General features: G+C 40.8%; 1 protein-coding gene across 2 annotated transcripts in view; it reads left to right on the top strand.

Annotated features, from left to right (window-relative positions):
- The window catches only part of ZFAND3 (zinc finger AN1-type containing 3), a 188,890-nt gene that overhangs the window by 146,231 nt on the left and 19,131 nt on the right, over nucleotides 1-23,528 (top strand). For both annotated transcript variants that reach the window (XM_019549630.1, XM_019549631.1), the window contains one exon: nucleotides 11,609-11,779. In XM_019549630.1, the coding sequence (XP_019405175.1) occupies nucleotides 11,609-11,779 (171 nt within the window). The remainder of the gene's footprint in view (nucleotides 1-11,608; nucleotides 11,780-23,528) is intronic.

The following is a 23,528-nucleotide window of genomic DNA, read 5'->3' as shown; positions in this document are numbered from 1 at the left end:
CCGTTTTCCACTTGAAAATTAATTTTCATTGAGACCCTTCAAAATGTTCAGGTACAATCTGAGTCTTGCAGATCTGTTTAATGGAAGTTCTAAGCTTATTAGCCCCTCAAATGGAAAGAATTGGAAGGTAGCTGTTGTTATATGAGCCTTATGTTTTTCAAGTTTCTTTAATGCGATTATAAAATGCACAATTCTTCAAGCTTGACTCCTTATGCTTCCTTCTCTGTGCTATGCAGCCTGACTTAAAAAATTGTCCCATTTTCAAATAAGCAAGCTATACAAAAAAGCATCTACAATGTGTAAGTTTCCCCTCACCTACCCCTCATCCACAAGCTAGTATATCAAGTTTAGTCCAAAGGGAGCAACCAAGACCATGGAACACTTTTTTAATAAAGAGCTAGGAATGAAAGACAATAAAATCTGAACTGTAGTTTCACTGACCTGATCATCTTCTCCTGTACCACAGAATACATTTCTCCTTTCCAAAACAGTATCAGGTTTTCAGAAAAGAAATTTTATTTCTGCTTTATTGAAGACATCAGTAAGTAGAAGCTATACAGTAACATCTCTGCACATCAGAGCAAGGAGGCCACTTCTTACTAAGGAAAATATCAAAATGAACATGAGCCCAACACAAACTGATTGAAAGATGATACTGAATAGGAAACAAACGCTTTGAAAGCAAACCATCCATTTAATTTCAGATTCTGTTCTCAAATGCATTAAATAGAATTTTTTTCAAAATTAAGAGCTCATACATTTTTTTCTTTACATTAAGCAGGCACAGCAGCCCGTGAAGAGAGAATCTCATTTTGTACATTTTCAACAACTGTATTTTGAAGAGGCTCCACTGAAGTGTTTCATAATTTCCTTGGTAGCAATCAAAAGAGCTTTTCACAGCTCTTGCTTTGTTGCATTTGTGGCTTGGACTTGGAAATCCTTTGTTATCTTAATGTGGTGGGGAAGGAAGAATCAGTCTGGAAATAGACCTTTGTTTTGCCATAAACATTTTTATGGTGGCACAAACCCCAAGCAAGCAGACATTCATGCCCCTTGTCACACTGGAATACCCCAAATTGTGGCTGTGATGATAGGCATTATAAATTTGTTTTGCTTTTTTGTGGCAAATGTGTTTGTTTTATGGCAGGAAAGTATGGGCAGCCCAGAGCTACCTGCTGTCTCCGGCCACCCTAGGCAGGCCCTCCCAGGGCTTCAAGGGCCTGATCCTGTGTGTACTGAATGTCTCAGACTGCTGTGTCCTGACTTGGGGCATGATCTGCAAGCGTGAAGCAAAGAATGCCTCATGGGAGTTCCATCCTTATGCACTTGCCAACACATCCCCCAGGCATTTCTCTGCAGGGGCTGCACTCTGGGTCAGGAAGTGGTAATGCGGCAATCCCCTTATGGAGGAGTCCCAGGACATGTTTTCAAGCTGCTGTGCCCTAGGTCAAGGCAGAGCACCTGGGGCTGTTGTGCCACAGGGTCAGGGCCCTGAAGCCCCAAGAGCAGCAGGGGTCTGACTGTGCGGGGCAACAACATCATCTATTTTTGCTTATCAGGTAGATCAGTTTTGCTGGAACACGTTCTAGCACAGCTGACGCTGCAACAAAAAAGCATCTGTTTTTAGCCTCAACTTATTAAATAAAAAATCCCTTAAAATACCAGAGCATGTAGTATATACATAGAACCTCTTTTTGATTATTAGTCTGAAAAATTAGCTCCCTGCATACTGGCCACCTGCTGATTAGTGAGGACATGGATAGGTTACACACACAATTCAGTATATTGGATTGAAAGGAGTTGCCTCTTTACATTGTTCTCAAGTTTATATACAGATTATGATACAGCAGCCAGTTTTTCCATTCTCACGTGTACAGTATGAGAACTACACAACATATTGGAGTTTTCCCATTAACTTCAATAGCAGCAGAAATAGATGTATGCTGACTGTTCTTTGTGTGTCTGTGAATAGTGAACGATAACATACCATCTTGTTCATATAAGTAAATGTATCCAAGGTGAGATTGACAAAGAGAAATTTAGGGCCCTAAGTCCAGGACAGCAGTTCACCAAAACTGTCTGCAAGGCCATCTAAGCAGCAATTTTTTTTTGTCAGAAAATCTACTTGGGCACCAGTAGGTCAGCTACTGTGCAGTTAGTGAAGTGCTATCATGCTGACAGGTACTGAGATGTGCTCAGCTCAGCTTCCTGCCAAAGACCCTCTTAGATCCCCTGTACATGTACAAGTAGAAGCGCAATTGGATCTAGTTCATGAGCCACTCAATCTTGCCTTATGTCACATGAGCATGGCAGGAGGCATGATTGTGGGACTGCACATTACATCCAGTTGCACCTTATTGCCAAGTAAGGGGAGCCTGATCCTGGGCTTCCTCTGTACTGGCAAGAAGCAGGCTCCCATGGTTGGGAGCTCTTTTTGAGGGGGCTTCTAGCTGCAGGGCCACATGCAGCCAGGACCATGAGAACCTGCAACTGATGGGGCTCCTGGTCCCAGTTGTGCCTCACTTCAGTTGTCAGTTGCACATGAAGTGCAGTCGGGACTGGGACCCCCATCACTTGTGACAATTTTCAGTCCTGACTGCATGTGCGGCATAGCAGGGACAAAGAGCCCCAGGGTTTCCCACACCCTGCCTTGGGGATCATGGCAGCTGTGACCCCACCAAGGTTCAGAGGTTTCACACTGGGCATGGTGCACCCCTGTGGCTGGGAGCCCTGCCAGCTGGCGGGGCTCCCAGTCACAGGGGAAACCCTGCCACATATGCAAATTAAAGCCCAATAGCAACACGCTACAAAGTTAGTCCACATTTTTGAGGTCTGACTTTATAGCTGGTTGGAGCTTTTCATTGTGTGATAGCTACTTTGCATGTGTAACTGGTCTTAAGGTAACTGCACAATTACCCAGTTAAAGTTGTGTCCCTGCACCTACACTATGCAGGGATCCAATTTGATGGAGGTGGTTTGAGCACACCTAGAGACTGTACTGAGTTCAGTGGTCATTATTACTTTATTCTACCTACCTTATAAGATGAGCAATGTCATTAGAGTACTTTTCCCAATATTTGGGAGACCAGGAGACCTGAATTTGAGGCCCTCTTCAGCCTGAGAGGATTCAAACCCACATCCACCTCACAGGAAAGTGCTCCAATCACCAGGGTAGAGGCAGATCTTCCCCTTTGCAGGTAGAAATGCAAGAATATTGGGGCTAGAGAGAAAGCAAGCAAGAGGGAACTGGATTCTATAGCCCAATGAGGAGGGCCTTTGGATCTTACAGTGCCTGGTACTTGTTAAATAAAGTGGATGGCTGGGATGTGAATGATGCATCTGATGGCACTCAAAAGCTTTTCAAAACTCTCTGCCATTCTATCTGACTGATCTTGTATCTATCTATCTCTTTTTTTTTTTTTAACTATATAGTTCCCTTTTTGTATTTATGGATTGCTATTTTGCCTGTCCTGTCTCAGCTATTTGGAACCACCTGTAATTCTGGTGGTTCCCCTTCTCTAAAACTTCCACTTAAAGGGAGTGTTTAGTATGTTTTATAAATTATTTTGTGATCTGGTATATTTAAAACTTTATTTTTAAAACAGCTGTAATATTTGTTTTTGTTAATGAAAAAAGTAAACATCTAATCTTCAGTCTAAAGGTTATTTTTGTCATTTTTCATGAGCATATTTAATGTGTTGTTAAAAAGCAAATAGATCAGTATGAAAAAACATATCTCCTGCTTTTCCAAAGCCTGATGATAAGTCACAGACTGGCATAGCTGCTTCAAATGCATCTGCTTGTTGATAATCTTAAGTGCAAAGTCCCTTAGCGTTAGATTTCCCAAATGCTGCAACTTGCATTTTCCCAAGTGCACTAACTTCCTCTCTGGATTACCATGGAATTTCACATTGGATAAATTGCCCAAGCTGATCACGGTTCATCACAAGCTCAGCACGGAGCCTGTCAATCACTGATGGTTATGATAGATGCAAGTATTTGCAGCTGGCAGCTGTTCCTAGTAATCTTGACTATACACACCCAGAAATGTAACAGACAACAGGTACTAAACTGAATACTTGAGAAGTCTTTCCATGTTCTGTCACCTTCAGAATGGCTCTGTAACTCTGGCTTCTGGAGATTTACAAATTTCCTCACTCTCAGGTCTTGGGGAAAGTGAACCAGAGTGATTCTGACCGTCTTTTTAAAATAAAAAAGGCAAGGTCAGTTTCTCTTCACCTGGCAACAGTTTAAGTGGTTATTGCCTTGTAAAATACTTGAACTAATTGAAATCCACTCTATTAATCCATCAAAGGCATTATGTAATACAGGTGATTGGCTGAATTTAAACATGTACGTTGATCAAATCAGTTGCGTCTGTAAGTAAAGATGTTTAGGAAATTAATTAAAGACAGCCATGACCTCAGTGAAAATGGTTATGGGAAACGAAGGCTAAGGATGAGCCAGACACAGGATGTTAAACCAGATCCCTTCCTATTTTAGTTGAATAATTGTAACAAGGATTATCAACATTTACAAATTTCATATTTTAAAAAAATAGTATTTTACTTAAACCAAATATTTCCTCATGATTTATTTTGCACTGTGCTGTTGTTTTCTACCATTTATTCTGTTCGTTGTTAACATTGTTTGAAACCGAGAATGTTTTAATTTCAAAATTCAACACATACAAGTAATTAGGTTCTTGCACATAACCTTAACTCTGTCCCTTGTGCATGAGTCACAGCAGCTTTTTAGTTTTATAATCAAAACTAGTTCTCAAAGCCAATATCTTGTACTAAATATGTCTGTGCTGTTTTAAATTGTATTATGTAAATGTCTACTTGCACTGCTTTTGTTGTCAGAACAACTGGCTTATTGATTTAGACTTGTATAAGAGCATCTAGGGTATCTTAACTTCATGAGCAACCACACACTATGCAGTTTCTTCTGCACAACCTACCTTGTGTTGCAAGTCAGAAGAAAGGGAAAATAAAAAGCTCACTCACAAATTAAAATGGCTTTTTTTGCTAACATGTTTTCCAGCATTTACTGTTACACAACAAATCATAGATTAAAAATGATTTATGGTGGAGTTCATATATAAAATGGTTTTAATAAACACTCTTTGAAATATGTCATGTGAAGAGGAGTGTGAAGTTCTACAAGAGCCGAATGCGCGTTTATGTAGTCGTAGGAAAAAATATATTTGAATAATATTAAGTAACTATTTAGATTGTAGAAAACTCTGGCACACTAAAATATGTATTTTCTAGGTAGATTAAAGGAATGCTTACCATAATGTAATGCCAGAATTTTAAAACAAACTCTCATTGCCACAGTACCATGTGGGTAGAAGACAGGGAGAAAATAGCCACAGTTGTTGCCAGCCCCAGTCCCCTTAATTCAACTCCAAATGTTGCTTCTTCAGCAGCAACAAACAAGGACAATAAGTTTTGAACATTCAGTTGTTTTAGCTTTGTTTAGAAAAAACACAACAACAAAAAACATTTTTGGGTGGGGGAAATTCAGTGAATGCAACAGTAAAAATTAGGTAATGAGGCTGTTTCCCTTTTAGAAGTTCCCAATATGTTGTTCAGCACACCAGAACACTGTATAACCCCTCATCAAAAAACAGACCAGTTTAAAAAAAATACCCATGAGATCTCTCAGACTTCTTTGTCTTATGGGTTGTGTTTTTGGGATCTTCATGGACAGAGGTTTTAACAGCTTAAACTCCTTTTAAAATGGTTAGAGGAGAGATGGCAGTGATGTGTGAGAGTTCATTAATTATTGTTCTTACAGATGTTTGCACAGGCAGTTGCGATCATAAATGTCAATCTGTCAGAGTGTGATGGGTTCTAAAAAAAACCCCCAAAACCTGATTTGAGTGCCTCAAAAGCTGTCATCAAGCCAGAAATTAAACAGATTCATCTGATTCTAAGAAGTAAGGGAAAATGGCTTCCTTCTCCCGCTCCTTTCCCTTCCTTTCTCCCGTCCCCTATATGTTTTCTAAGAATACATGTCTGCTGGGCTAATAGTCCTCCTGAAGTGTCAGGCAAAAGCCATAGTGATTGTTAGTGAAGCCATGTGTGTGCAGCCTGCAAACTGCCGTGGCAGGAGATTAAGAGAGATTGGGATTCAGATCTGACAGTCCTGACACGATTTATTTGGAAATTATGGGGGGAGAACATGAGTAATGAAGACAAGAACAGTGGCAGTAAGGAACAAATGTGAGATTCTGTTAGAGACCAAACAGAATTTCTAAGAACATTGCTCTATTTGTTGGTTCCACTCAAGCTTCCAATTTAAAGCTTGCTCTCCTAAATTACCAGCCTTCTCCAACTTTCAAATATGAGTTTGACAGAGAAGGTACAATTAGAAGAGTCTGTGTCCTTGGATGTAGATTTAACAAATCCATATTTCCCACCTGTGAACGTTAGAATTGTATTTAGCGGGAGAGGTGGGGGGACAGAGTGATGCATTCTTCTGGCTGCGAGATGTGCCTAGTAGGTCTTGTGGACAGTTCACTTCGATACTGTTTGTTTTCCTCACTTCCTTTATGAGAAAACAGTTTTTGTGTTTTTTATGCCTGCAATTAAATAAACCTTTCTTCTGCCTTTTTCTGTTGAGTATAGTCAGAGGTAAGAGCACCACTGACATCCAAAATGCATGTGAAAATACATGAAAGACGTGCCCTTTATCTGCAGGTCAAACACCATCTTCCTTTTGTGAGAGCATTTCAGCATGCTGGAAGGCATCACATTTTCGGTAGCCCTTCCTGATTGTTTAATTGCTAGCAAGGAAAATTTACTCTTGGCTTTTGTGGCTGAATCAGATTTATCCTGCAAGCTCTTCATTATGATAACAAACATACTCAGTTCCAAAGTTTTGCTGTCCCCTCAGTAAAAACATATATAAGCTGCTTCCATTCCCTGTTAGCACTCCATCCCTCTGTGACGCTTAAGTGTATGTTTTAGTTCAGTCTTTTAGAAGGCAAGGTGATCAGGAGGAAATGAGCACAGAGTTGAATCAGAAAGTTTGCATTCTGATCTTGATTCCTGCATGCACTGTAAGTGTATCAGCTCCCTGCTTTGTTTTCCCATTCATAAAATGAGGTTATCAATGTTTAGCTGTATTGCTTGTGGTCATACTTAGCTTGTGTTTGTACAGTTTTTTTATAATCCTAGCTCAGTATGCTAAACAAAGAATTAAAAAACTCACTACTGTCCTCTAAAATTAAGCAAACAACAAGCAAACAAATGTTGTTTAATCCATGCCAGGGAGATGTGCGCATCTAAGAGTCTTTATTTCTAAATTTTCTTTCTTTTCTGCCATATTAATCACCTTATCTGAATATTTGATTAGTCATTTACTAATAGACAGGAAATGTTTAAATATTTGAATTTAGTTAATTATACGATTACAAGCCTGACCTTGGGTGGCTGCTTCTCTAACTTCTCTAACTCCATGGCACATAGCTTCATTAACTAATTAGACAGTGGTTGATGCACACATTTGAATTCCTCATGCAGACTTCATAATAAACCAAGAGACCAGTATTCATTCCATCAATTTAATCTAAAATGCCAAATTGCCTGCTGAGGAGAACCAGAATTGCTGGTGAGCTCTACAGAAGTGTATGAGGCAACCATGTTAAAACAGCAGTGTAGCTATCACTCAAAGTGATGAATACATGGCAGGTGGTGCGGTTCCTGTTATCCCCATCTCTAGCAATGAAGTGTACTGCAGTAGACTTTGGTGAGCATAACATTAACTGGGCTTCTGTGTTCACATGTGCAGTGAACTGCTAGCATATGAAGTGTGTTGCCTTTTAGAAATTAGCCAAGCGTGGTTTTTTTCTTTTTTTTAGGAGAACTTAAGGTCATTGTAGCTGGTACAGGTTTGCTGCTCTTGAGCCTGAGCTTCTAGTAGCCTGCTGAAAAGGACTGTCACATGGAACTACTCCTGCGCTGCTGAATGGAGTTGGTTTGAGATGATCTGGGACTTGTGGTTCTATAACTGCAAATATTCATCAGCTGTGTCTTCCTCTTCCGTATCTACATTAATAGATAGCTTGCTTCATTGTCATAACTGAGCATACAGAGAGAGAACAAGTCCTAGGCTCAGGGTTATCCAAGCCCTAATCCCTTTTTTGTCATGTGTTCATCCCCAGCATCATGTGCAGTGCCCTACAAGTCCAATCCAGAAGACTGGCAATGGGTGCATTTAGATGCTCAGGAGTAGCCACTTTAGATACAATGTGATGCTTTCAGTTGTGAGCTTCTCAGAAATAGCAAAACTTTATGTAGGATATTAATGTGATGTGAGAACCTTTTCTAGAAGGCAGATATATTTGGCCTCTATATTGGGGTCAGCTTGGGAGAAAGTATAAAGACTAGTGAGAAAAAGAAATGAGTTTCTCATCAATGGCTTTTTTTGAGGAGAACAGTATGAGACCATGTCTGCCATGTGGGGAAAATAGTTTCATATACATTTAACAGCATGAAGAGCAGGTCAGTTTAAACTGTATATGGTGGGCAAGGAGAAGTCAATGGAGCTTTTTCGAGGTGAGGTTGATAGGGTTTAATAGAACAATCTAAAGTTGGCAAGGAAAAGGACTGACCTGGATAGACAGAAGACTATAGAGAGGAGTCGATAGTAATCAATAGGAAAATAATGAGGGTGTTTTTAGCTGATTTGCTCAGCCTACAGTGTAGCTCTGTTGCCTGGGAGATGATTTTCTTCCTCAGCTTTTGCACAGAACCAAACATACTGGGGCTATGTGGAGGGCATTGAATTTGGCCCTCCACATGTATAATTCATATGGGTGGAAACTTCCTTTTCCAACTCATTCAGTTAACACAGAGTGAAAGTGATCATAGTAAAACACACAGCAGATCTTTAAAATAGACTTTAAAGCTGTTTGATAGGCCAGAGTCCTATCAGGGAGTGTTTGCTGAATGCATTTTTTGTTTCAATTGGTTTCACTAAGACAAGGCAAACTTTTTGTGCATCTCATCTTTCAGCCTATTGCAACAATATTACAGTTGGTTTTCTTTGAAATAGGAGTGCAAACAGCTTCCTAGACAAATGCATGGAAGATAGATTCATTAATAGCTATTAAACAGAGCAGTCAGGAATGTATCCTCTGGCATCTCTGAACCAATGATGGTGGATACCAGGAAGGGGGTATAATTCGGGATAGATCACTAGATGTACCCTGTTCATATGCTTTTCCTCTAAAGCACTTGCTACTACCACTGTCTTAAATAGGATACTGGGCTAGCTAGACCATTGGTCTGACCTAGTATGGTACTTCTGTTCTTTCTAGTGTACCCAGGAGAGAACCATTTTCACTACCTACCAGGAAGTGATCAGAATTGTCTTCCATTGTTTACAGCACTGACAAATAAATGTGTGTGCGCACATGTATCCATTCAACATGTCCATACCTGTTAAGCCAGAGCTGCTTGCTCCTCAAAATATTGCTCAAATAACATATTTCTTGTTGAGGAAAAAGGGTGCTTTGTTTCTTGTGCTGGAATCCTTGGAGATGGAGGTTGAGTAGAAAGGGGTACTGTGGCTGCAGAAATGAAAGGAGGAGAAGAGGAGCTACTGTTCTAAAGATGATTTTGGTTCTGTTGTGGGTTTGGGAGTAACAGTCTCCCGCATCTGACAGCACTGGAAAGAGAACATGTCTTTTCTGGCCTAGGTGAGCCAGATAGCAGAGCAAAAACTGGCCTGAAAGCCCCCTGCCTCCAAAATACCTAAAGCAGTGTTATCCAACTTCAGCTTCTAAGAGGCTGTGGACTGTACACCCAGGAGATGCACCAGCAGTACCTACACCAGTGGGTATGCATGGGTCGGGCCCCTTCCATTCCTCCTCCTCCCTCCCCTCTACCTCACCTTCAGCTCCTTGGCCCTAGGCTCACCTGCTGCACTATACACGGCATGGATCCTCTAACCTGAGGGCTGCTCCTGCACTACGGTTGTGCCACACTGCCCCACCTGTCCCCTGTGGTGGGGGCAGGACGCAGAAGCCAGGAGTGGGTGGGGAGCCCCAAGACTTGGTTGCTGCTGCAGCTGGAGCAATGGGGGCAGCAGTGGGTGGGTGAGAGCCTAGAGCTGCATGTTAACCCTTCCCAGCCTGCATGTGTCCAACTGGCAGCCTGTGGGCAACCCTACCAAAAGCATGAAGGTGGGCATCTAGGTTTCTGATAGGGTTAATGTGCCAGGACAGTCATTTGCAACCAGGATGCCAGGATACCCCAAAGTGCTGTAAGATTATGTAAAGGCGTGGCAAGAGATAAGCAAATGTGAGGGGATAAGATGATAATGAATTCCAGGCATGAGGAGTTAAAACAGGTAAGAGCAGGCTTTGGCTCTCCCTGCCTAGCTACACACCCCAAAGCCCACTGCCTGGCCCCTCTGCAAGGAGGTAAGCACTGTAATAAAAAATCAGCTTTTGAAATGGCATTCTATTCGGTTCACAAAAGTTATGGAGGGGTGCCTTGAGTCTAACAAAGGGGTAGGACTACTTTCTACACATCATCTGGGAGCACACTTTTCTCTCTCTGTAATGCAGACCCAAACAGGCATTTTCTCCATTGGAAAATACCATCTCACCTGCAATGCATGCCTTCACTGACATAAAACTCTGAAAGGTGGTTTTATGAAGAGTGTTCAAGGTAGCAACTTTGAGAGTGGTGTCATTTATCTTCCACTTTTCTATTACACCATTACAGTTGTAACAAAGTGTAATAACAAGCCCAGTCCAGCACCTTAATTTTTTCTCATTCTTAGGGTAAGTATGTTGCTAAATGCAACATCTGCTGATTGTGTCCTCTGAGGAGTATGTTTTTCCTGTCTTTCCCTTTCACAGTAATAAAAAGGAAATTTTATATAAAATAAGGTTATTAATGCAAGTGGTGTTGTGGCTGGTTAAAAAAGTGTTTCCAAGAGTGTTTTGCATCTGTAGCATGCACGTACATGTTGGGTTTAGTTTATATTGTTGGTGTATAATCATTTACATTTAGATTGTTATCCTTGTAGAGAGAGAGAGGCACAGTATGGCGCTTTCATGCACTGCCTTCAGTTATCTGAACTGCAGCTAGCATGCTGTGCCTTAAAAAAAAAAAAAAAAAAAAAAAAAAAACCAACTCTGTTCAACCCTGCTAGAAAATAGGCTGAACCTGCTTTCATTTGTTTTTCAACAGAAGCCTTGTTCAGTTAGTTTGTGTAGAGGGAATAGTCATGTAGGAGAAACTAAATGAGATGAAAAATGAAGCTTGCAATTGTTTAGAATGGTGTGTGCTTCCCGTGAATCTGTGTGCAACCCAACCATTGCCGGGAGGAGTTATTCAGTTCATTTCATATTCAGTATTGTGAGCCAGGAGAGTTCCCATGTAAGAAACAAACATAATTGTTTTCATTTGGTGCCTGTTTTGACTATTAAAACATGTAGCTATGCCATAGAGTGGGAAGAGTATAGTTTTGCAAGTGACCCCAGCTGAAAGCAGTATCTATGCCTTCAGTCTATCCAGAGTGGAGCCTCAACAAGGGTACGCTAACATTTTTCCCCAAATGCTTGTTCTGAACACGACAGATTCACAGTCGGAGAGTGAGGCTTCTCCTGTGAAACGGCCACGACTACTGGAGGACAGTAATGACAGGCCTGAGGAAACCAGTCGATCTAAACAGAAGAGCAGACGCAGGTGCTTCCAGTGCCAAACAAAACTGGAGCTAGTACAGCAGGAACTGGGATCATGTCGCTGTGGTAAGTGTTCTGTATCAGTATTGTTAACATGAAGTTTTCATACCCAGTGACATGAAGATCCATTGCATGGCTGGGAAAAGGGAACAGTTGCATTCAAAGCATATAAAGATAATCTTTGAGAGAGGATATAGTTGTTGCTGGTTGCAAACGTGAGTTGTCAGGCTCATTTTCATTATAATACTCTCTCCTGATTTGAGCCTTTTATCAAAGGCTTTTGAAGAATATTACAAGAATTAATGAATTTATCCCCAGAAATCCCTGTGAGGTAGGTGAATGTTTTACCTATTTTACAGGTGAAAGAGTCTGCAAATCACACAAGTCTGCTGCAAAGCCTAGAGCAGAAATGCATCCCTGTTGTGCATCTAAACTATATGGCACTTCTTTTCCTCTGTGTAAAAATCTTATCTTTAGATGTGTCTAACTTTCCAAAAACTTCCTAATAATGCACCAGACATCACTCTACATAATTTATCCCATAGGTGACTTCCATAAATTGATTAAATCATTCAGCTATATGAGTTGAGAGTGGGAGAGATACTATTGCATATACTGACTACTGGCTTTTCTCATTCAGAGAACTCAGCTGGAACTTGTAATATTGCATATAACTGATTTTTAAGGAAGAACAGTGAATGTGGCTAGACACCATGGGAGAAATTCTCATCCATACAAGTACAACTGTATTTGAAATCAGTTTGTAATAGCAGCATAAGGCTAGATTAAAAAAAAGAAAAGAAAACAAGTTTTATCTATGTAGTAACTCTTGTCATATAGCACAAACGATGCACAAAAATGGTATCAGCTAGGTTTGCGTTTATCATACAAAGCCTGTCTCAACAAGGGAATGAAATGCCCAAATGACTTGCACCCAAACTGGCACCTGCAATATGTGGAGTATTGCACACTGGGAGGAAAAAGTATTGGTTGGACCAGTTATACAGAGACAGCTTGGGGGTTCTGTCTTCAGTATGAAATGTGTGATGAAAACAAGAACTACACAGGAAGCTGTTTTTGTCTCAGAGTCACTTTTCCCTTTACTAAAATTTGCTCTGACCATACTCCAACTTACTTAAAGCTTAATCCTGGAGAGGGTCCAGAGGAGGGCCACTTGTATGATCGGGGGCAGCAGGGCAGCCCCTACGAGGAGAGGCTACGGGACCTGAACCTGTTCAGCCTCCAAAAGAGGGGGGATCTTGTGGCCTGTTATAAACTAGTCAGGGGGGATCAGCAGGCATTGGGGGAGTCACTGTTCCCCAGAGCACCGCCAGGAGTGACCAGGAATAACGGTCACAAGCTGGCAGAGGGTAGGTTTAGGTTAGATATCAGGAGGCGCTACTTCACGATCAGGGCGGCTAAGGTCTGGAACCAACGTCCAGGAGAAGTGGTGCTGGCTCCTACCCTGGGGGTCTTTAAGAGGAGGTTAGATGAACACCTTGCTGGGGTCGTTTGACCCCAGTACTCTTTCCTGCCATGGCAGGGGGTCGGACTAGATGATCTGCTCAGGTCCCTTCCAACCCTAGAAACTATGAAACATGGTCTGTTATCCTGATTGACTAGTAATTATAGGGGTATACAGAGACCCTTGTTAAAAATCAAACAGGCCATCAAACGGTATAAAATCAAAAGCGGTAATGTAGATAGGCCATAAAGTTAAAATGGTAAAGAATTCAATCTGGACTTTCACAGTGAAGTATGTGGTAAGATATTTAGCAACCTATGGAAGCCCTGCCTTATCAGTGACAACTTAGAAGATTCTCTTCGCCCAGGATGATGGGTGCAGAAACTGCTGTTCTCAAACTGCTTGTCTCTGAATGAAGGAGCTTGCAAGTGCCCCACAGAAAAAAAAAAAATCCTTAATATTAAAGTAAGAAAACTGCTGCAAGTATGGAGAAAAAATTAATTGTGTAATTTTAGTGTCTCAGTGTACAACACTGGGATGGGGCTGAATTGCCCTTTGCCCCCTTCCATGCGACTAAATCAGGTCCTGCCACTCCTGCCCTACATACCAGATCCAGCCCACTAAGAGACCAGGCACTGCCAATCCAGCCCAGAGGGCAAGAAGCTTGAGCACAACTGATCTATACCATTACTTCTCTAATGACAAAATTATGTCTCTTGTGACAAAAACTGTATGTTGACAAGTTAACTAGATCATTTTCTAAAGCAAGCTAATTTGTTTTATTCTTCTGCATGTGAAGTCAGGTTGCTTGAGTCATGATTATGTGGCCATATTGGTAGGGGAAAACTTAAGTGTATTTAAACATGTTTTATTCACTTAAGACCTATGAATCAGAGTGTTCTAGTGATACAATTGCTACTTTGCAAGCCATTACAATTAGCAATAGGTACTTCATGTTTTACCTCACACTAGAGATTGTGCTGTCAAACTGTCCAGTGAAACAAGTGTCTGTACCCAGGAAGGATTTTTCATAATGCAGAACCTCATGCTTAACACTGGTCCAGGGCTGATGCTGCAGGTTCTGGACATTGCACCACTCTGGTCTTAAATTTCTGATTCCGTTCTTAATTGCAGCAAAGGAAAAAGGATGTGGAAGCCGCTCAGTTTATCCTTTAGAAGTAGTTCCCATAATGGTATTGCATAGAAAGCAGGTAAGGGGGTTAAAGGCACAAATGAATGCAGTGTGGGGACAGGAGAAAAGGAATTATTGCAAGGCTATCACAGCTGCACATAGATCTGTTGGATACTTGTGTGCATACAGCAAGACTAAAATCTGAAGAGGGTTTTTCGGCCACTGGTGCCTCCTACACAACAGCAAATGCATTGTTTGGGATTGTATGTTGGCCAAGTTAAAAGCCACTGGAAACCATCTCAACTTTTAGGTAGGAGACAGTAATTTTTGTAGCCCTAATGCTAGTACTAACAAGTTTATCATTGGATAATTTAGGGCATTGTGGCTATTGGAAATGAGCATTGTATATAATGTGGGGGTTTTTTCAATGTAAAATTCTGTGGGTTAACCATATTACAATAATACCATGCAACTTTGTGGTATGTCTCACACAGGGAAAATAAAATGTTGGACAATCTTGGATTAATTGGAGGCTTATTGTTCCTAATGTAGAATACCTGGGAAACTTACCTCCACCCATGCCAGGCAGCTCCTTGTTTTGAATTTTCTATTATGTTTCAAAATAGACTGCTGTTGTGTTGCTGTTGCCTTTATTAGAAGGTAGATGAGGAATTATCAATAAGGTGTTAAGTCGAGCTGTAACTTTTAATAACTCTCTAATGAACTCAGACCAGTCCATGAGAATAGTTTCGTTGTTTCAGCTTGGAAAGCATACTCCAATTTCAAATAAAATATTTTTCTTCTCTTTGAGGGAGTCCCTTTCACAGTCACATTAGCTGTGAGTAGTCAAGGAAGCCCTCTAGGTCTCATCTAATGAAGAGCTGGTTTACTTGCTGATTTTCTGTTGAATTTAATTCTATACCGTTGGGCTGTCATATCAGCAGGTTTTAAAATGCAACTCTGCACAGAACTCTGACATTGCAAGAAAAATAGAGGACTTGATGAAAATGGACTGGCTTGGGAAACATCTGCCCTGCTCCAGAGATGTAATTTTCAGATTTAGGCCTCTTCATGTATGTTCATTGCTTTGGCTTGTGATACTGTGCCAGCTGTCAAAACAATTAAGCCAAAAAAGCAGAAAGCCTGCTCTGAAGGCAGCTTAATATCTCTTCAACAGTTGTGTTGTCTCTTTGTCCCATGAAGTCACTTTTACCATGCTAGAAACTGCCCTGAATGAGTGAAATGGGTAATGAAATGTGTATGCCTCCTTTGAACTTGCGTGCACTTGTTTTATTTTCTTGTCTATTCTTTTTTAAAGAAAATTCTCCGCATGTTTGCCATTTCTGTAGGAGGGTGCCACAAAAGCGGAGCCTGGAAGAGGCAGCTGTTCCAAAATAAGCCACCTGTGTCTTTCCTTTTGCAACTGTTTTGTTGTTGCTTTGGGAAGGGGGGGACTACATTTCCAAAGGCAGTATTTGTCATATTTGATCAATCCTTTAGTTCCTCAAGTTTGAGCATTCTGCCTCCACCAGAGGCTGGCCTAACGCATTTCCTCTAGTTATTATCAGACATGTAGTAAGTGTTCAGATGACCTGTGCATTCAGTGATCTTTCCCCATCTTCTCTGAAATGGGCAGTGTCTGACTTCTGAATATTTCTCCTACTAAATGAAACTGTCTAGAAGCACATATAGATACATTGTCTTTTTTGCTAACACCTATGCAGCCCATTACACAGTGCAGATTTCACTTGTCCTTCACCCTCTCTGCAGTGTCAGAATAGCATCATTGAGACGTGTTTATTGAACAATGCCGTTTTACCTTCAGGAGTTACTTGTAGTTTACACGTCCTTGTAAAAGCCACGTAAAATACAATACAAATGCAATGTAAAGTTGCATTAACTGAAAGTTTTTTATATGGCCTTCCCTATCTCGGTCATCTAAAATTGATATTCATTGCTCATACTATTGTTTCCGTTTCTAGCCCTAATAGTATGATGCTTCAAGGAAGTACCTCAGCAGATATATGGGTGTCATGCAGGACACTGCACTTGGCCAGGCATGGTCCTTACACTTTAGGATAGAAATCTTAGATTATCAACAAACTGCTCTGTTGCTTCCACTGCCTCTTGTAACATATATCCAGAAAAGGGTATCTCTGTGGATCCAGTTTCATTGACACTACATGGAATTTCAGACAAATTTAACAGTGCTGTGGGGCTTTCAGAGGGGAAGAACAAAACAATTTACTACTGAGAAGGGAGTCCCAATAAAGATTCTTTAAACTCAAACACAACATTTCTCAGCTGTAGAGAGATATTTTTATATATATATATTCACAATCTTCTTTCATTCTCCTTCCATTTTGTACAGGTTATTAACTGCTGACAAGAAATTCACATCTCATAAATAATGCTTAAGAGCCATTGCTATATAAATTGAATGTGTTATGAATTGTGATGGGCCTTTTTGTAGCGTTCTGTGCCTAGAGCAGGAAGAACAGAGGATGTCATTTTCATTAATTTCTAATGAGGTGCCAATTAAAGGCAAGGAAGGAGCTCAGAAGGGAAGAGTCACAGAGCTCCCCTGAATCCTCTACCCCGAGGCTGTCAAATGAACACGCTGCCAAGCCTCCTCTGAAAATTCCATTAAATTACAATCTCATCTAGAGCGCACACAGACAAATTCAGCTTCCCTTTGATCTTCAAAAGAGCAATTTGTAAGACGAGTTCTGAGCCTTCTCACACAGCGAACTGGGAGAGGTGATAGGAATTGTTAATTGCCAACACGCTTTATAAGCTTCAGTGAGGAAGAGAAATTTGAAAATGAATTCTCATTCTGTACTACTCTTGACTGGATAACCTTTAAATCAACAATACTGGAGTAACATTGGTTTCCTGTGTAACATTTCTTGATGCCAATTACACCAGGCATGTGTACCGGACAGAGATGATCTTTAGAATTATATGGACCCGTCAGTGGCTTAGCTGCTTCGGCCGGATAATGACTGCATAAAAAGACCATTTATTTAATATTGGGTTCATTGGGCAAGTAGATCAGTTATTACCAATCGTAGTGTATCTCCTAAATTACATTCTAATACCAGCTTTCATGTAAGGCAACAAGAAATCAAGCACTAGGTCATGCTTGTTTTGAAAATCAGTCTGTCATTTCAGGGGAATAGAGAGCCAGATTTGCCAAACACAAGTGAATGTACTCAAAATTAGAGTGTGAACTTGTCTATAAAAATGGCAAAATGATATAGAGACTTTTCTTTTTCCTGTGTAGCTTCCAGGTTGATTACTTTTCAGCCAGAATATGGATTTATGGATTCTCTATTAATGATTTGATAAGACAAGTACACCTGTTAAATGAAGCTTGCACATTTTAAAAAGGTATTTTCTTAGCTATAAAATACTTTTTTTGGCACAAAAAACACTGCTGAATTTTATAATAGAGACTTAGTATTTCTCCACAGATAATGAATGTTTGCAACGCTACACTCTTGGACACTATAAACTAATCCCTAGTATCACTGATTTTTTTAAAACTTAAGCCTTGAAGGCTGTAGAGGTCTCAGTTAACAGTGGTGGATTTATGATGGCTTTCCTGAGTGGTGTGAAATTACAGAAAATGGTAAGCCAAGCATCTTTTTTCTGTACTAAAAGTCTCTTTTAAAAGATATTCAAGGATGGCTTAGGAGGTTGGTAATGTGATTTCCTCTCAGTCGCCATTTAAAATCCAGCCCTGGTCAGTAATAACAAAACAAAAAATGCTAGTATAAACAGTATATTTTTTGTGGGTAAAAGCCTGTAGTCTACCAGATTCCCAAGCAAGAACCTAGTCTTAAAAATGGGACAAAGAGAAGAAGAAAATACTCGTAACCTCCTATATAAGGCCTCCTAGTTAAAAATAATTCTGAAATAATGTTGCAGAACAACCATTGTTTCCTGCCTATAGGAATACCTTTCTACAATATGTTTTGGTTTCAACATGGTACATAAAAGCACATATTATATTCTAATATCTAAAATCAAGGTGCAAAGTAATCTGAATAAGTGAGTTTTCTGCACTCCCATGGTGGAGATGTAACTGGGATTCCCAGCTTCTGTCTCTAGTGACAAAGGCAAAGGGCCAGATCCTATGCTACCAACTGGCTATCTTAATAGAACTTAGGTGCCTAATTATGATTGTATTCCATCTTGTTCAAGACCCTGAGAAAATCTGCAAGCACTTACTTCTGTAACAAGCCATTATCTTAGCTTTAAGACTAAGTTACAAAAAGCAGCCAGGAAGAGGAGGAGGACCCATCCACCTTTTGTGTTACCAGTATAGGATCACAATTAGCATCTAATTCAACCTAGGCACCTTATAAGTGGGATAAGATCTGGCCCTTGGCTTTTGTTACTCAAGTGCCACCTGATTTTTATGTGGCATTGGTGGATTGTAAAACCTCTCTGGTCCTTACTTGGAGGTTTACACTGATAGAGTTGTAAAAGTCAGGAAAGTAGAATATTGCAGGCATACTGCCGCTTAAATGTTCAGTGGCTTACTTCTGGCACTGCTGATTGGAGTTAGTCCTGCCTGAAGCCCTTGGGCAAACCTTCTGTGGGAGTGTTACAGTAGTAGAAAAGCAACCATCTTGCTGATAACCAATTTAAGACTCTTGCATAAGTACCAGCAGTGTCATTAAAGGAGGAAATAAAGAGTATGCATACAGGGTAAATAGATGCATAATATAGTGAGCTTGAATGCAAATAAGGTAACCTGAGACCTCCTGACTTCTCATTTCAACTCCTTTTGTGCCTTTAGGCAAGTCATTTTCTCAATCTGACCCTTTTTTAATCAGAAAAATGAGACTTACAGCCACCTACCTTACCAAGGTACTGGAAGAATTCTTTGTGAAGCACTCTGAGCATGAGCATTAAAAGTGCTTTAAGTGCCAACTCTTTTCGTAAACAAAATTCCATTTGTACGGAGCATGCAACTGCCCAGGCCCTAGTATGCTAATACATATGCCATGCCTCCACCAATCTGGGGTGTGGGGAAAATGCTGTTATCTGCATAGATAGCTAGAGCAAGTTGTTAAAGAGCAGGTTACGTTAAAAAAAAAAAATAGAACCTGAAGCAAATCATGGAGAATTCTCCCTGAAACCTGAATGACAGTGCCACATTTTAATTTTATTTAAAAATAAAAACAAAAAGTACTCCATAGCTACGTATTGGAATAAAAGTTTAGAAAGATTCAGGTAGAGCATAATGAAACATAATATGGACTCCGTCACTGCTGCCTGAATAGAAATGATGCTGCCACTGCTAGGCAGTTGGTTTTAAATGTTAGGTGCACCAGGGATCAAAGGAAGAAGTGCAACTGCATCTTACCCTCCCCACCCTGCAACTCCTTTCCTAGGAAGTGAAAGTGAGCTTACAAAAGTGTATAGCCTTAGAGTCACCAGTGGAGTCTCGGAGTGAAGCTCCATACTACCTTCTTCAGCCAGGAGAGAGAGAGAGAAACATTGGTCTCCTCAGAGGTAGAAGGCTTGTAAAAAGTGCTCAGAATATCCCTCCTGCTTCCAAGTCATAGGGTGGGGTATAGGGAAGTAAAGCTTTGATCTATTTAGGTTTAAAACCAAGGAAAACTTTATAGGGATTGCCCTGGTTATTGTTGGATAATGAATCAATTTGCAACAGCATGTGTAGACAGCTATTAAATCCAGGGCATAAATGCACTTAATTTTGAAAGCATATTGAAAGTTAAAGCACTGGAGTCATGCTAGGCAAATGAAGGCTTGAGGTCAGAATACATGAAGGATCCAGGTGAATACCTTAAAATTAATGGAATTTGCCGAGTGCCTCAGACTGGAATCTTGTCATTATTTATTCTAGCTCTTTATTAATAGCATTATCTGACTTGCATTTTTATTGGGCTGAAGAAGAACAGATGATACACATACATTATCAGATTGCCTAGTGTTGCTTACTTGTTTTAATTAAATTATTGGATACACTTTGGCTTTTAATTAAATCTCAACTTTGGGGAGGAGTGTATTAACATAGGTAAACTCCAGTACATAGAGACTTCCAGGAGTATTAACACTTAACCCGGCTCATCTCAGTGTCAGGTATTGTATACCCAAGGATTCTTGCATACAGTTGCTAGTGTAGCTCTGTCTCATCACCTGACCCTTCACTAAGAAAGTTTAAGGAACTTAGGATAGTCTCAAACCCCGAATAGCTGGGGCGTATTGTGACTGCTCCTCTATACAGGGTTACAGACCCCTGAAATAAAGGTAAAACATTCTAAGAGCGATATCTGCCATAATATGTGTATCTCATTTTCATGATTCCTCATCACCGATCTTTCAGGTCATGATGCCTGGTAGTCTAAATTGCAATTCCCTGCCTTTTGATGGATTCCATGGGCTGCTACTGCATGCCTCCCCTTCTCTTGTAAGCACTGTAACCTGTATTGCTCCATGAACTGTTCATAGTTGCAAGACTGGTTTTGGAGCAGCTCGGGTGTAGTGGTGGATGCCTTGGAGGACTGGGGCAGGTGCTAACTGGGACAGTCGCATTTTAGTTGGATTTTGGGCTGGTGTGAGGTTCAGTGTGTTAAGAATTGTTAGTTGGTCATACTACACTTGTGCTTCTGTGAAAGATTAAAGAATGTAACTCACTGCAGTTGAAGAGTGTTGACTGTTACTGTTTTTGTGAACCTTCTCGGCACAGCTACTTGGATCACTTTTCCTGTGTTCTGCAGTTTTGTGGGATCTGACAAGTCAAAAGATAAAATTGGAGATATCTGTTGTATAGGAGAAGTGTGGCAAACAAAAGAGCAGAGCCATCCCTTTGACATAAAGATGACAGGGTCCTCCTGAACTCAGCCATGCTTTGTTACAAGTTAACTCAAAGGCAAAACCCTCTCGCATACATGTTTGAACTCTGGCTCTTTAATTTTAAACACAGTTCTCCATTGAGTTAGTCATGCATCGAGGTTGATGAACTGTCCACTGTTGCTGCTGTCTCTCATTCTTTGCTGATAGCAGGAGCCGCTGGCACCAAAGTGCCCATCTATGTTTAACAAGGAAACTTTACTTTAACTAGTTTTAGCTTCTTTACTTTAACAATTCCATAGGTGAGTCTCCTGGAGGTGGTTTAAACATTTTCATTTTACCTCTTCATTATAGTGAAAATGAATGTTTTAGCAAAATTAAATGCATGTGTGTCAATTTGTGCCTGTATGATTGTATCCCTGCCCCCACCCTTTTTCATACATCCTTTTTCAAATTAGACTCAGGGCTTTGAGACGGTCCCTGTCTCCATGTATGTTTTATACTGCATCTAGAAGATGGGGGGGCCTTTGGTCCCAAACAAGGCCTTTGTACGCTGCAGTATTTCAATATTAAAGACTCTTACTGTTAAAATTTTCCTTAAAGCAAATTGTACTCATTACCATCCAAGCATCTTTTGGCATCTAGGTCTCCGAGGTGGTGGTAGTAGTGTAAATCTGAGGCTTTGTGTTTACCACCTTAATTCCATAGTTGAGCAGTCTTTTAAAATCAGAAATGTTTTGAGAACAGCAGCTCTCATGCCTCAGAACTTCTTCATGACAATTGAGTGTACATAACCCCTACATATAATAAGTATCATATTTATTCAAATAGAAGACAGGCTTTTCCCCCACCCAGTCAGCATGAGGAAAAAAGCTCTTTGCCTTACAGTTTGCATACAAGGATACCTCGTTAAATAACTGTCTATCATTAAACTGTTGCTAAAAGCAGCATGTGCTCAGTAATGGAAGCCAACTATAAAGTTGATTTAAAATGCAGCCAACACTGAGCATGCCTATAAAACACATGACCCACGTTAGGCAAACATACTGATGAGAACATACCACAAGAATAGGTTAGTACAGTTCATTTGAATAAGATACATGGTAGTGCCCATTAAGCACAGTCTCCCTCAGTACTGTCTCTTTCATGTCGCAATGAATACACATTGAATACACTTTGACTTCTTCACTCCCACAAGTGAGCTGTGCCTTTCTTTCCCATTTCCAATGATTTCTGTTTCTTCACCAGCTTTAAATGTGTGGCAAACTTCACCAAACTAGGCCCCAAACAGTTTACCCGAAATCTCACTCCCTCTCTCAGCTTGGTGCATGTGATTAGTGTGGCCCCACTCTCCATGAGGTAGAGCTGGACCAGGGTCCCCTGCACTTCTGCATATACGTTTTTGGAGGATCTCAGGAGTCGTGATAAGAACACCAAGTTCCAGTCATGAGTGGAGGGCTAATTAGCATGTGGATCCTTTGTGGGGGTTATCTGGAGTACATGCACATACTGAGCAGTTCTGAGCCATGAGGTCATGATGGCTCAAAATACTTTTGGCTCTGTTGAGGTCCAGCTCAGTGAACTATATGGTAAATCATGAATATTCTGGCTTTGGACTAATATCATACATAGGTTATACCTGGCAGGCGAAATACCATGACCTTGATGGTAGCAGGAGAAATACCCTTACCAAAGTAATGCAATTAAAATGGCACTGTGTAGTGGAGGGTTGCACCCTCGTCTGCTTGTGGACAGGGCTCCCTACAAGATCCTCATAGTTAGCTTCCCACTGGCTAGCTTCCAGTGGAAGGATTTTGGCTACACGCTGACTTTATAGAAATTGGAGACTCCTCCTTAGCTTGCTCCTGCGGCCATGCAGCTGAGGGCAAGTGTAACTCAGGGGGATTTGAACTCTAAGTCTCCAGACTTGGGCTTGTGTGTAGGATGCCTGCCAAAGGATTTGGAAGTATCTGAAGCCCTGGGCTAGGGTGGAGGATACTTGCCCATAGGAGGACCACATATGGTTCTTGAATGATTCAAATGGCTTTGGACTTGATCTGGCTAATTTGACCTGAGACATAAAAACATTTCCTTTAAAAAATAAAGGTTATACTATGTATAAGTACATACAGAAGTGATGCCTATGTTTGTTTATGAAGTACCTGAACATGAGCCTGCAATGTGATGCTGTGGCTAGTAAAGCAACCAAAATGCTGGCTTGCATCCATAGACGCTTCTCAAGCAAATCGTGGGATGTCGTTCTCCCCTTGTACTCGGCCTTGATGAGGCTGCAGCTGGAGAACTGCGTCCAGTTTTGGGCTCCACAATTCAAAAAGGATGTGGAGAAGCTTGAGAGAGTCCAGAGAAGAGCCACGCGCATGATCAGA

Source organism: Crocodylus porosus, unplaced genomic scaffold (assembly GCF_001723895.1).
Source record: "Crocodylus porosus isolate Cpor-Errol unplaced genomic scaffold, CroPor_comp1, whole genome shotgun sequence".
NCBI lineage: Eukaryota > Metazoa > Chordata > Crocodylia > Crocodylidae > Crocodylus > Crocodylus porosus.
Note: the sequence above shows the minus strand (reverse complement) of the source record. Positions and strands in the feature narration are given on the sequence as shown.